At 31.9% G+C, this 12,955-nt stretch overlaps 9 protein-coding genes across 9 annotated transcripts; 6 read left to right on the forward strand and 3 right to left on the reverse strand.

The window, feature by feature from the left end:
- Window positions 1-56: 56 nt before the first annotated feature.
- Window positions 57-575, forward strand: BN7_2906 (DUF3237 domain-containing protein; the record flags this gene model as incomplete). Its single annotated transcript, XM_011276465.1, has 1 exon — window positions 57-575. The coding sequence occupies one exon, from the start codon at window positions 57-59 to the stop codon at window positions 573-575; it is 519 nt and encodes a 172-aa protein (XP_011274767.1).
- A 556-nt stretch (window positions 576-1,131) lies between these two features.
- Window positions 1,132-1,653, forward strand: BN7_2907 (DUF3237 domain-containing protein; the record flags this gene model as incomplete). The annotated part of the gene is made up of 1 exon (XM_011276466.1): window positions 1,132-1,653. The coding sequence occupies one exon, from the start codon at window positions 1,132-1,134 to the stop codon at window positions 1,651-1,653; it is 522 nt and encodes a 173-aa protein (XP_011274768.1).
- A 324-nt stretch (window positions 1,654-1,977) lies between these two features.
- On the forward strand, window positions 1,978-2,502 carry BN7_2908 (DUF3237 domain-containing protein; the record flags this gene model as incomplete). The annotated part of the gene is made up of 1 exon (XM_011276467.1): window positions 1,978-2,502. The coding sequence occupies one exon, from the start codon at window positions 1,978-1,980 to the stop codon at window positions 2,500-2,502; it is 525 nt and encodes a 174-aa protein (XP_011274769.1).
- Window positions 2,503-2,551: 49 nt separating this feature from the next.
- SEC28 (coatomer subunit epsilon) lies at window positions 2,552-3,483 on the reverse strand (the record flags this gene model as incomplete). The annotated part of the gene is made up of 2 exons (XM_011276468.1): window positions 2,552-3,411; window positions 3,471-3,483. 2 exons carry the CDS (start codon window positions 3,481-3,483, stop codon window positions 2,552-2,554), a joined length of 873 nt encoding a protein of 290 aa, XP_011274770.1.
- A 280-nt stretch (window positions 3,484-3,763) lies between these two features.
- Window positions 3,764-4,687, forward strand: RCI37 (Rci37p; the record flags this gene model as incomplete). The annotated part of the gene is made up of 1 exon (XM_011276469.1): window positions 3,764-4,687. The coding sequence occupies one exon, from the start codon at window positions 3,764-3,766 to the stop codon at window positions 4,685-4,687; it is 924 nt and encodes a 307-aa protein (XP_011274771.1).
- A 124-nt stretch (window positions 4,688-4,811) lies between these two features.
- Window positions 4,812-7,055, reverse strand: THS1 (threonine--tRNA ligase THS1; the record flags this gene model as incomplete). Its single annotated transcript, XM_011276470.1, has 1 exon — window positions 4,812-7,055. The coding sequence occupies one exon, from the start codon at window positions 7,053-7,055 to the stop codon at window positions 4,812-4,814; it is 2,244 nt and encodes a 747-aa protein (XP_011274772.1).
- Window positions 7,056-7,304: 249 nt separating this feature from the next.
- On the forward strand, window positions 7,305-8,501 carry AIR1 (TRAMP complex RNA-binding subunit; the record flags this gene model as incomplete). The annotated part of the gene is made up of 2 exons (XM_011276471.1): window positions 7,305-7,316; window positions 7,377-8,501. The coding sequence occupies 2 exons, from the start codon at window positions 7,305-7,307 to the stop codon at window positions 8,499-8,501; spliced, it is 1,137 nt and encodes a 378-aa protein (XP_011274773.1).
- A 661-nt stretch (window positions 8,502-9,162) lies between these two features.
- BN7_2913 (D-lactate dehydrogenase [cytochrome] 2,mitochondrial) lies at window positions 9,163-12,127 on the forward strand (the record flags this gene model as incomplete). Its single annotated transcript, XM_011276472.1, has 2 exons — window positions 9,163-10,648; window positions 11,145-12,127. 2 exons carry the CDS (start codon window positions 9,163-9,165, stop codon window positions 12,125-12,127), a joined length of 2,469 nt encoding a protein of 822 aa, XP_011274774.1.
- A 33-nt stretch (window positions 12,128-12,160) lies between these two features.
- Window positions 12,161-12,637, reverse strand: BN7_2914 (uncharacterized protein; the record flags this gene model as incomplete). The annotated part of the gene is made up of 1 exon (XM_011276473.1): window positions 12,161-12,637. The coding sequence occupies one exon, from the start codon at window positions 12,635-12,637 to the stop codon at window positions 12,161-12,163; it is 477 nt and encodes a 158-aa protein (XP_011274775.1).
- Between the last annotated feature and the right edge of the window lie 318 nt (window positions 12,638-12,955).

A 12,955-nucleotide genomic window follows, 5' to 3' on the forward strand; every position in this document is an offset into this window, starting at 1 on the left:
TCTTATCTTTCTAATTATTTTATCAAAAAACTTTCAATCGTTAAAGTCAATTCATAATGTCTGATCCATCATCATCTGCTACTTTCAAACCAGCTTTCTTCATCCATCTCGAAGCCGAAGAACCAGAACAAATCTATAACAATGAAGCTGGTTCATTGACCTTAGTTAAAGTCAAAGGTGGTTACACCAAGACTTTAGATCCAGCTTATCCATTTGATACTGAAGTTACATTCGGTATTGATAACTTAACTACATCAACTGCAAGAGATGGTTCAATTCAAAACTTAGATTGTCAATTATACTTAAAATCAAAAGTTAATGGTGGTGGTATTCATTTCACTTATTCAGGTGTTGTTCAACAAAATGAAAAATCTTTAGCTGTTATTACAAACCAATCTAAAGATTTATCATTTACTGATACTTATTTAACAAATCATCCAAAAGCTGTTTTAAGTAAAGAAAATAAAGAAGAATCTTGGATTACTGGTAAAAATTTATTAGGTAAAGGTAGATTTATTAGAAATGAAAATGGTACATTATGTGTTGAATACAATGTCTTTGTTTTGGAACACTGAGTGCTTCATACTGTTTCTATAAAGTCAATAAATGAATCAATTGAGTTGATATTTTTGTTGTGCATCCGGTGAATATTGCACCAGCATGGACATTTAGTAGCTGCTATAGTTCACATGATATTATGCGTTGTAATCCCCAAAAGTTTGGTAGCGAAGATATGCCAAATAGCGAGACTGAATCTATAATACCACGGAAGCTACATGTAAACCATGGGGAATTAGCGGTTATTATAAAATGTTTTTGGTATCAAAATTCGAAAAGTATTCGGCCGAATTAGTATGTCGTACAAAGCCGTTGATTTGATTACATTATCTGGTTTGAATTAATACTGTTATATTGTAAGCTACTAGGTAAAGACAGCCGCTAGTTCCATAGATTGAAATTGAATATTTCTGATGATCAACACGATTTAGATATTGATGAAACTTTGATATACTTTCTATATATAAGGTAGTAGGTATCCACACTTCTTGGCTTGATCGTCAATTAAGTTTCACTTTGATATAGATTACTGAACAAATAAAGTTATATCGAAGTAAATTATTGAAAACAAAAATGACGGACCCATTATCTTTGATTAAACTTAAACCAGCTTTCTTCCTCCATGTTGAAGCCGTACCAGAAGAACCAGAACAAATTTATCATAATGAATCAGGTTCTTTAACACTTGGTAAGATTGCTGGTGGTTATACTAAAACAATTGATGAGTCCTACCCATTTGATACAGAAATTATGTTTGGTATTGATAATTTGACATCATCAGCTTCAAAAGGCTCCAAGATCCAAAATTTAAATTGTCAATTGTATTTAAAATCTAAGGCAAATGGTGGAGGAATCCATTTCACATATACCGGGGTAGCAGAACATAATGATGAGTCTTTAGCTGTTTTTTCGAATCAGAAAAAGGAAGTATCTTTCACAGATATGTACTTGACAATGAGTCGAACTGTTACCTTAAGTGAGAACAACAAGGAGGATTTTTGGATTTATGGAAAGACTTTAGTTGGTAAAGGTAGGTTCTTAAGAACAGAGGCTGCTGTTTTTGCTGCCGAATACTATGTCTATGTCATTGAATGATTCAAGTGGTTTTAATGGAAAATATATGGTGCTTAATAGTTTGATTTAGTGTATAATATGACCTGTTTATAACTACTTTAAAAAACTTTCGGTATTATAAATTCATTTTTCCGAGATTCCATATTTCTCCGTATATTTACCGTAAAAAGTATAAGCACATACATGGGTTTTTAAACGCCATAGCTTAGTAATATTAGCCAAATGAAACTTGTAAGAAATTTGACATATAAAAGGGTAAAAAGTCCCTTTGAATCAACCATTTGACACATGGTTTTATCCTCTAGAGGTTAATTTATACCTAGATAAAGATAGAAGATCATCAACATGGCCGACTTAGATACAACTAACATTGCTCAATTTAAACCAGCATTTTTATTACATTTTGAAGTTACTGAAGAACCAGTTTTCATAAATTCCAATGAATCAACTACTTTAATTCATGCTAAAATTGCTAAAGGTTATTCCAAATCACTTGATGAAAAGTACTCATTTGAAACAGAAGCTTTATTCGGTTGGGATAACGTTAGAATAAGAGCAGGTAGAGATTCCAACATTCAAGATTTAGATGCTCAAGTTTTCTTAAAATCAAAGAAGAATGGTGGTATAATTCATTTAGAGTATACAGGGGTTTCAGTTAATAATGAAAAAAGTGAAGCTATATTGAAAGGTGGTTCTGAAAGTAATTCATTCACTGATGCTTATATTACAAATCATCCAAAATTTACATTAGATTCTAAAAATACAGATGAACAATGGGTTCAAGGTAGAAATTTCTTAGGTAAAGGTAGACATCTTAGAACCGAAGATGGTAACTTTGGTATTGAATATGTTGTTTACGTTTTAGAATAATGAAACCAATAAAAACCTGTTTATTTTAAATAACTATATAAATGTGTTCCTAATTAACGATTTGTTCAGAGTATTTTTCAACTATACTATCAAATAATTCATTTTTTGCTTTCAAATCAGTAACGAAAGGATGATTTGGTTCTAATGCTTCTAATTCAGCTCTTTTAGAAACAACAGTTTCATTATCACCTGTAATACTTGCATATGCAATTTCATTGGCAATCAAATCACTCTTAACTATACCTAATTCTTTTAATTGTCTGAAAACTTCATCAGCTTCTGGGAATTGATGTAATTGTAAGTTTAATACTAATTGACCAATTAAAGCCTTGTATGATGGATTTGTATGACTTAATTCTTCGAAAAAGTATAATGAACCTCTTAATGAATCACCATTTTTAATACTATTTAAATAAGCTTCAGCTAAGTTGAAAATTATAGAATCATTTGCATATTTTGAAGCTATTGAAATTTCCTTTTCAGCAGATTCTAATTTATTTTGATGAATGAATAATTGTGTTAATAATAAAACAGCTTCCAATTGTTGTTCATGACGTTGCAATAAATTGATAGCTTCATCGAACTTCTCTTGTGAAACCAAATAAAATGAACCTAATAATTGAACAATCCAATTTGATTTACCGGATTCACTGATTAATTGGTTGAATTCTTCTTCAATTGAAGAATCACCTTTTAAATGTTTGGTATATAATGTGAAAGCTTTTGAAAATTCATCTGATCCTGATGAGACTTCTGAAAGGACTTCTGAATGTTTATTAAGAGCTAATAATGACCTTAGCTTATATTCACGAGCAATGGTTTGTGATTCATCAAAATATTCTTCAATGTTGATTTCACTGACTTTTTCATATTGTGCAGTGAAGAATTGTTGGCGTAAGTTGAAAAGTTCTAAGTGAAAAAACTGTTAGTAATGATTCATAATACCTCGTGGCAGAAGTAGCACTCACCGTCTGAATCCATTTTGGTCTATCTATTGTTAATATCAGATCCAACTTGATTATTTACTTCATGTCGTGTTCCTTTTGAGATCAAAATTCAAATCTGGTGTAGAAATTCGCGAATACCGGAATTCAACGCAACAATCACGTGAATCTAAGTCTAAAGTTACGAGGGCAAAATATTCGGCCTTTGTATACCAAATATCAAATTTAAGTGTCAAATTAAATTCATTTAAGAGAATTTATATCAAACTTTTGGACAACTTGACTAGACTTTTGGGAATTATATCAATTGAGTAAAAATGCCTAACGAAGAACTCAATACCGACAAAGTTTATGATGCCACAACACAACAGGCTTTCCAATTAGCAATTAAATTCTATGAAGCTGATCAAAAATTAAATAAAGATGATCGTGAACAATTGCAAAAAGTGTATACAAAAGTTACATATTCAACATTAGTTGGTGGATGGGGTGCTTTCTTTGCCATGGCTTCATTGCCTTTCATTAGGCAGAAAAGATTGACTGGATCTAGAAAAGGTACAAGTATGGGTACTGCTGTCTTACTGGGGATTTCGGGTATGATATTCAGTGGTCCAATTACAAGTTCAACAGTTTATAATTGGCAATTATCTGGATTACAAGAGACAAATCCAAGATGTTATGAAGTTGCAAAAATTTTAAAACCAAGTGAATCTGTTAAATGGATGTTATATTATCAAATGTCTAAAGATAATCCAAATACTATAATGAAAGATCCAAGATCTAAAGAAGCTGAAGAACTTAGAAATAAATCACCATTACAAAATAGAGATGTCATGGGTTTACATACAGGTCCAAGAGCTGAAATTGCTAAAAATGAGAGATTGAAAAAAGAACAAGCCAAGAATCCACAACCTACTACACCACAAACTGAATTTAGTGAAGATCCATTTGGTGAAGAAAAACAATCTGAATCAGTTGCAACTTCATCATGGGATAGAATTAGATCACAAAATGGTATTTCATCCGGGTATCAATCATCAGGTCAACCTGGATCCTCATGGAATAGAGTAAGACAAGATTCAACTACCCAAACTCAAGCAAATCCATTTACTACAAATGTTTATAAACCAAATCAGGATGATGGAGATCAAATTGAAGAGAAACAAGATGAATTTGATCAATTATTAGAAAAAGAGAGACATTTCGGTGAAGATGAGACTAGTAAGGAAAAAACATGGTGATTGATGTGTTGAATATTATGCATTTTATGTACATAGTTACTAAGATATAACATTAAATATATATTTATTGAATAAAATTTAAAAAATTATTAACAACGACTTCTAAAATTATAGAACAGAATGCTTAGATCAAAGCATTATCATTTCTCTTTGATTCTTTCAAATCTTTCAATTGTTTAATAACAGTTGATAATTCAACAGCTTCATTCTTGTTTTGTAATTCAGCAATATCACGATTTCTAATATTAACAGATTTTGATTGCTCTTCTTGTTCACCAACAATGAAAATGAAATTGTATTTTTGTAATTGACCAGTTCTAACTTTCTTTTGTAAAGTGTTACCACTAACATCAACATCAGCATAGAAACCTTCATTTTTCAATTCATTTTGAACTTTTTGAGCATAATCAAAATATTTAACACCAACTGGAACAACTAAAACTTGTCTTGGTGATAACCATAATGGCCATTTACCAGCGAAATGTTCAGTTAAGATAGCGGTCATTCTTTCAACAGAACCTAAGATAGCTCTATGAATCATAACTGGTCTATCAGTATCTTTAACATCTTCTGATGCAACATCTTTGGTACGGTATTCTAATTCAAATCTATTTGGTAATTGGAAATCTAATTGAATAGTAGCACATTGATACCATCTGTTCAAAGCATCTGAGATCATGATATCAATTTTTGGACCATAGAAAGCACCATCACCTTCATTAACTTCCCATTTACCACCCCATTTGTTTAAGGCATTAGCTAAGTTAGATTCAGCTTTATTCCAAGTTTCAATTTCACCAACATATTTTTCTGGTCTTGTTGATAATTCCATCTTGAAATCAAAACCGAAAACACCATAAACATATTTTAAGAAATCGAAAATATTTTCAATTTCTTGTTCGATTTGATCTTGAGTACAGAAAATATGAGCATCATCTTGTTGGAATCTTCTAACTCTTGTTAAACCTGAAAGAGCACCTGAAAATTCATTACGATGAATAACACCAAAATCAGCAACTCTCCATGGTAATTCTCTATATGAACGTTCACGAGATTTGAACATTAAACAATGACCTGGACAATTCATTGGTTTTAAACCGAATTTTTCCTTTTCAACATCAAATGTAAACATATTTTCTTGATAATTAGCCCAATGACCTGAAGTTTCCCATAATTTGGCATTGTACATATTTGGTGTAATAACTTCATCATAACCACGTTTACGATATTCAGTACGTAATAATTCACATAAAGTGTTGTAAATTCTTGTACCATGAGGTAACCAAAATGATGAACCTGGTGATAATTCATTGAAAAAGAATAATTCTTGTTCTTTACCAATTTTACGATGATCTCTCTTTGCAGCTTCTTCTAAGAATTTCATATGTTCATCCATTAATTTTTTATCAGGGAATGAAACACCATAAACTCTTTGTAATGATTCATTTTTAGCATCACCTAAGAAATATGATGAAGAATTTTTCAAAATTTTGAAAGCTTTAATACGACCAGTATGTGGAATATGAGGACCAACACATAAATCAATTAATGGACCATTTCTATAAACAGTAGTTGATTCACCATCAGCAACTTTAGTGTTAATCATATACTTTTTATATTTTGAATAATGGAACATTTTTAATAAGTTTTCTTTAGAAACAACTAATCTTTCGAATTTTTGTTTTTGTTTAATTGCATTCTTAGCAACACCTTCAAGATTTGGGAAATCAGCTTGAGAAACTGAAACTTCACCACCTTTAACACTAAAATCATAAAAGAACCCATCTTCAGTTGGTGGACCGAAACAAATGTGAGCACCTAAGTTACATTCACAAGATTCACCTAAAACATGGGCAGATGAATGCCAAAAGACACGTTTACCTTCTGGAGTGGAGAAATCAAAGAATTCTAAAACGGTATCTTTTTCTAATGGACGTTCTAAATCCCATAATTCACCATTAACTTTTGAAATACATTGTCTTTCCAAAAATGATTTACCAATTTCTGAAGCGATTTGGAAAGGAGAAGTTTCCCATGCAACACCTTCTTTAACAGTACCATCTTTTAAAGTGATTCTAATAGCATCTCTTGGTTGTTTAGCGACAAAATCATTATATTCACCTTGTAATTTTTCGAAAAATTGAATTCTTTCATCAATAAATTCTGGTTGAGGTTCTAAATATAATTTATTTGAAGCAGCACCTGCATTTTTATCTTTCTTCTTTTTACCTTCACCTTTTGGTTTTTGTTGTTTATTATCAGCTTTTGGAGCTTGTGAAGCTTGTTCGGCACCGTTTGGCGCAACGACTTTCGCAGTTTCAGCGTCAACAGCCAATTGCTCAATCTTCTTAGCGACTTCTTCAACCATCTTGATCAAATCAAATCTGAATTCCTTAGAAACCAAGTATCACAATCTAATCGGACTCTACTTCTTCAATCAAGAAATGTTGACAATTTTTTTCAATTTTTTTGTTGTGTCACCAAAAAAAATTTCGCGTAAAAGTTCGCGAAATATCCGCGAATTCTAGATAAAAAAATTTAAATGTTTTTGGATTTTAAAACCAAACATCGCAAGATTTCAAGCGTTTTGGAACGATTAATTAGCGAAGTTCAAAAGATGGAAGTGTATGTATTATAATGAGCATGCTATGAAAGGGTTGGTTACTAACCGTTGTGCAGTGTGGAAAAGGGCGATTCCGATTTTATTCCAAGAGGCGCTGGTGGTAGTCCGAAGACAATTAGTTTATCGATAGATCAAGTCAATGACAATGCAGACGAGTTGGTAGATTTGAGAGGTGAAGGAAGATATTTTGGGTCAGACCAACCTAGTGGGATACTATGTAGCAACTGTCATCAAAGAGGACATAAAAGGGCAAATTGTAAGACGGTTGTCTGTATGGCTTGTGGGATGCTTGATGATCATTACTCTCAGCATTGTCCTAAATCTATTGTATGTTCCAACTGTGGTGAAAAAGGTCATTATAAGAATCAATGTACAGAGAAACAAAGAAGGGTGTATTGTCAGACGTGTGGATCAACTAGACATTTTACAGATAGATGTACAAGTATATGGAGAAGTTATTTAACTGTGGAAAATGCTAATCGTAAAATGGGATTACCAACAAACATATATTGTTACAACTGTGCAGAAAAGGGTCATTATGGTGATGAATGTCCATTAGAGAGAACCTCAAGAGTACCTAATTTAGATGGATCTGCATTTTCAGGTCATAATTTACCACAACAATTAAGAGATAAATATTTCAATTTGAGTAATAAGAAAAGAAGAAGAGATGATGATGAGATGAGTTTCAAAAGTTTACCAGCATCTGAGCCAAAGAAGAAAGACGGATTATTTAGCCGGATCAAAAATACATTCAAAAGTGGAAGTAAAAAAGATGATTACGATGATTATGATCAACCATCTAAAAAGAAGATTAAAAAGGATAAGAAGGATAAGAAGAAGGAAAAAGAAATACGGAAGGCCCAAAGTACTCCTAACTTCAACAATAATACTGGCTTTAATGGAAATAGACCAAGACATAATTCAGGTGTGCTACCACCAATGGGTCCAAGTTCATCAAGAAATTCATTAGACTTTCCAAGAAACTATAACAACAATCAAGGTTATGGATATGATAATTCCAATTATAACATGAATTATAATAACAATTACAATAACGGATATCAAAACAATTATCAAAATAACTATGGGAACGGTGGATATCAGCAATCTGGTTATAGTAGATCTGGATATTTAGATTCAGCTCCACCACCTTCTAGAAGTGGGTATAAAAGTAAAAAAAGATGGTAAATTTACATAGTCAACTAGAGATGTTATACTTTGATTGGAATGTTATGTATTGTAGAGATCAGTAGTTTAAAATGAAAGCGGTCCCTCTTCATCTGCCATGGTTACAGTGTATCCAATCTTTCCAAGCCTTGATTTAACACTATAAATATCGTTATCATCTCACTTATTTCACAATAAGATAACTTTGATCTATTATAATAAAGTCCCCAGCTACTTTAGGACTGATTCAAGAACCAGGATCTGTTGTTATACTATTTGTGACTGATTTAGTAATAATTTCCATTCTTAACTATGGAGATAATCGCGATGGATTTTGAGAAGTTGCGACCGAAAATGTATAGTTTGGATGACTCTGGTGTTTGGAAAAATATAAGGATGCTGATTTGACCTCCATTAAGCTTAAAGATCATACTATTGAGCAAAAGGAAATCAGATATATCAACAATTATCTTTTGTGGCAATAAGATCTTAAATTTGAAAGCGTATCAGGTTTATTCATTTACTTTGGTTTGTCGTTATTAAAGAAGTCAGTTTTTTTCGAGATTTTTGAAAAATTGGAAAAATATAAGTACAAAAGATATTGATCTAGATTCAACAGAATATTTTAACTGTGAAAGAGATCTTGGGTTTAAATCAATTATAGAGTCAAGATTCATAGAAAATGCTTAGCAGCAGTATCAAAAGATCTATTTGCTCGGCTGCTCGTCGTTCAGCAGTCGGTGCAGCTCAAAGAGCTCCAGTATCATTAAGATTAGCCACAGCTAACAGAGTCGTATCATCACGTACTTATGCTTCAAAAGTTGTTCAATTCACTGCAGATTCATATCCAAATGTTAAACGTGATGAAAGATTCAGTCAATTAGAAGATAAAGATTTAGAATTTTTTAAATCAATTTTACCAGAAACAAGTATTATTCAAGATGAAGGTGATTTATTATCTTATAATGAAGATTGGATGAGAAAATATAGAGGTCAATCAAAATTAACATTAAAACCTAAAACAACTGAACAAGTTTCACAAATTTTAAAATATGCAAATGAAAGAAAATTAGCCATTGTTCCACAAGGTGGTAATACTGGGCTAGTTGGTGGTTCTGTTCCAGTCTTTGATGAAATTGTATTAAACGTTTCCAACTTGAACCAAATTAGATCATTTGATAGTACTTCAGGTATCTTGAAAACAGATGCTGGTGTTGTTTTAGAAGTTGCTGATCAATACCTTGCAGAACAAGGTTATATTTTCCCATTAGATTTAGGTGCTAAAGGTTCATGTCATGTTGGTGGTATCGTTGCAACCAATGCTGGTGGGTTACGTTTATTACGTTATGGTTCATTACATGGTACTGTATTGGGTCTTGAAGTTGTCTTACCAGATGGTCGTATTGTTTCATCATTAGATGCCTTAAGAAAAGATAACACTGGTTATGATTTAAAACAATTATTTATTGGTAGTGAAGGTACTATTGGTATTATAACTGGTGTTTCAATTTTATGTCCATCAAGACCAAAATCTGTTAATGTTGCATTCTTAGGTTTAGAAAGTTATGATGCAGTTATGAAAACTTTTGTTAAAGCTAAAAATGAATTAGGTGAAATCTTGTCAGCTTTTGAAATTATGGATGTTAATAGTCAAATTTTAAATGAACATCATTTAAAACAAAGTCATCCATTAGAAGATAAACATGCCTTTTATGTCTTGATTGAAACCTCAGGTTCAAATACTACTCATGACGAAGAAAAATTAAATACATTCTTGGAAAGTGCATTCGAAAATGAAATCATCAATGATGGTGTTATTGCACAAGATGAAACTCAATTGAAAAACTTATGGACTTGGAGAGAAGGTGTTTCTGAGGCTTCACAAATCGGTGGTGGTGTTTATAAATATGATTGTTCATTACCATTGGAACATTACTACAAATTGATTGATGCAGTTAGAAATAGATTAACCGAAAATGGTTTACTCGGTGAAACTGAAGAATTCCCAGTGATTGATGCTGTTGGTTATGGTCATATTGGTGATGGTAATGTTCATTTAAACGTTGCTGTTAGAAGATATACTAAAGAAGTTGAAAAAGTCTTAGAACCGTTTGTTTATGAATGGGTTTCTGAACATAAAGGCTCTATTTCTGCTGAACATGGGTTAGGTTTCCAAAAAAGAAATTATATTGGTTATTCAAAGAGTGATATTGAAATTCAATTAATTAAAGAATTAAAGAATCATTATGACCCAAATGGAATCTTGAATCCATATAAATATATATAATAGCATAAATATATCACCTACATAGTATCTTGATATATTCCTATAATTTATTTTTGAAAAAACCCAAACGCGTAGGAAATTTTTTGACACAATTATATATGGATAACGCGCGTTACGGGACACATCGTCATAACCATCACAGTGGAAATAAAATAAATCTCAAGCTTATTTATATATAAACTTGAAGCTTTCTTTGATCCGTAAATTTGTGTATTGCATGAATACTATGATTCTCATATAGTAATCAAGATCATGAAAATAGTTACTTCTCTGGTCCAAGACGGAAGTTTACGAGGTGAGTCTTCTGATAATTATGTGCAAACCCGAGATCTTATTATACTAACCCATTTCATAAACAGTACTTGATTTAGATTCAGATTTCAAAATACGTAACTCCACAATCCTTGATAAGAGAGGAAGAGATTACTTTGTTCAAAAAGCTATTGTTTTCACATCTCAAGATACTGAATATATTGCAGCTGCTCGTCGAGGTGGTTCAATTCAAATATATAAATCATGTTATAATTCAAACTGGGAGCTAATTTATGTTTATGGAAATAATTTAAATTTTGGTAATGATTCAGAAGATCATTTCGTTTCATTAATCTATAGAGATGATTGTCTACATTCATGTTCCTGTTTAGGCAAAGTTGTCATTCAAAATTTAAGTCCAATACTCAATGAAAATCATACAAATGATTTATCATTATTAAATTATCTTTCAATTTCAGTTGCTTCCCCGGTATCATGTTTCAAATTACATCCATTACATAGATGGGTTGCAATATCTGGCGGTAAAGATCGTGAAATGGAAATTAATGATTTTTATGCTCTAACACATTTTTGGAAAATGAAACATACAAGTTCAATTGAAGATCTATATTTGGATAAATATGATTCTGATACAAAATGGGTTCAAGATTTCTTAATCATTGAGGCAACTTCTGTTAATTCCAAGCATATGAATTTAGTGGTGGCTAGTAAGTTTGGGAAGTTGATGTGTTTTGATACCGGTGTTTCAATGTACCCTTTAGATTCATTGGATATTCCAGTTAATAAGATGTTTCAATTGGACGATTTTAAAATCTTGTGTTTGGATTCATTTAATAATATGAATCTAATAAATCTAAGAAATTTTAAAGTTGAGCAAAGCTGGAATGATATAGAAACAGGCCCATTAGCATCAATTGATCTTCAACGAGAATCTAATGGTGATTTTTTATTAGCTATTGGGGGTAAAGACTCAATCAAATGTTATCAATTAGAACCACAATTCAACAAATATAAAGTAACACCATTGAAGAAATTCAACATGAAAAAGGGATCAATATGTTCAAGCATTTCAATAATTACAACATAGACCATGTTTATCCTCCAGGTCCAATAAAAGAGTTCATTTCCTCTTCTTTTTAGATTTTTTCTTTTCATGTTTAGATCCTTCACCATCTCCATTATCATCACCATTTTCACCATCTTTCAAAAACCCACCTTTCCTTAAACTTTCCACAGCTGTTGTAGTAATATGTCTAAACCTAGCAGGACCTAACGCCGTACCTCCATACCATCTTGAGACAATAACCAATACGTTAACCAATTTAGATCTTTCCAATAATGTCATGATCCTAATACCGGCTCCACTTTCACCACAATCACTCATACCTTGATTTGTAGCAATGATTTTCCCTTTTTGTTCCGATCCAACTCTCCATGCATACATATGTTTATGAGTTGCCTTTTGAATAGATTTATCGTTATTCACCAAATCTTCTAATAATGTTTCCACATCTTGAGCAGATTTTAAAACGGTTGCACGACCTTGAAACTTTGATTTTTTATCTATAAGCACTTCACTCTCATTCCAATTCACCATCTTTAAGCTTCGAGCAAATGAATGGAATTGCCTGTGGCAGACCCTTAGCATAATTCACACAGTATGAATCCACTCCCAACTACTTAAATATCTAGTATAAACTCACGAATCTATTGAAAAATCTGAAAAGTTTATATGGGATCAAATCCGGGTGACACACAAGCTTAACATGATGATGCTGACGTAATCTCAATAGCGTCTCCGAACCAGCGCTTTTGTTTACTTTACAGATCTAAAACTTACACCTTTTCTTTATCTTTACACACTTTTTTCAAAACTTTAGGTAAAAGTGATTTTGGAGGGCCATTGAGTTGATGA

This window comes from Wickerhamomyces ciferrii, contig 00076, assembly GCF_000313485.1.
Source record: "Wickerhamomyces ciferrii WGS project CAIF00000000 data, strain NRRL Y-1031 F-60-10, contig 00076, whole genome shotgun sequence".
Lineage (NCBI taxonomy): Eukaryota > Fungi > Ascomycota > Saccharomycetes > Phaffomycetales > Wickerhamomycetaceae > Hansenula > Hansenula ciferrii.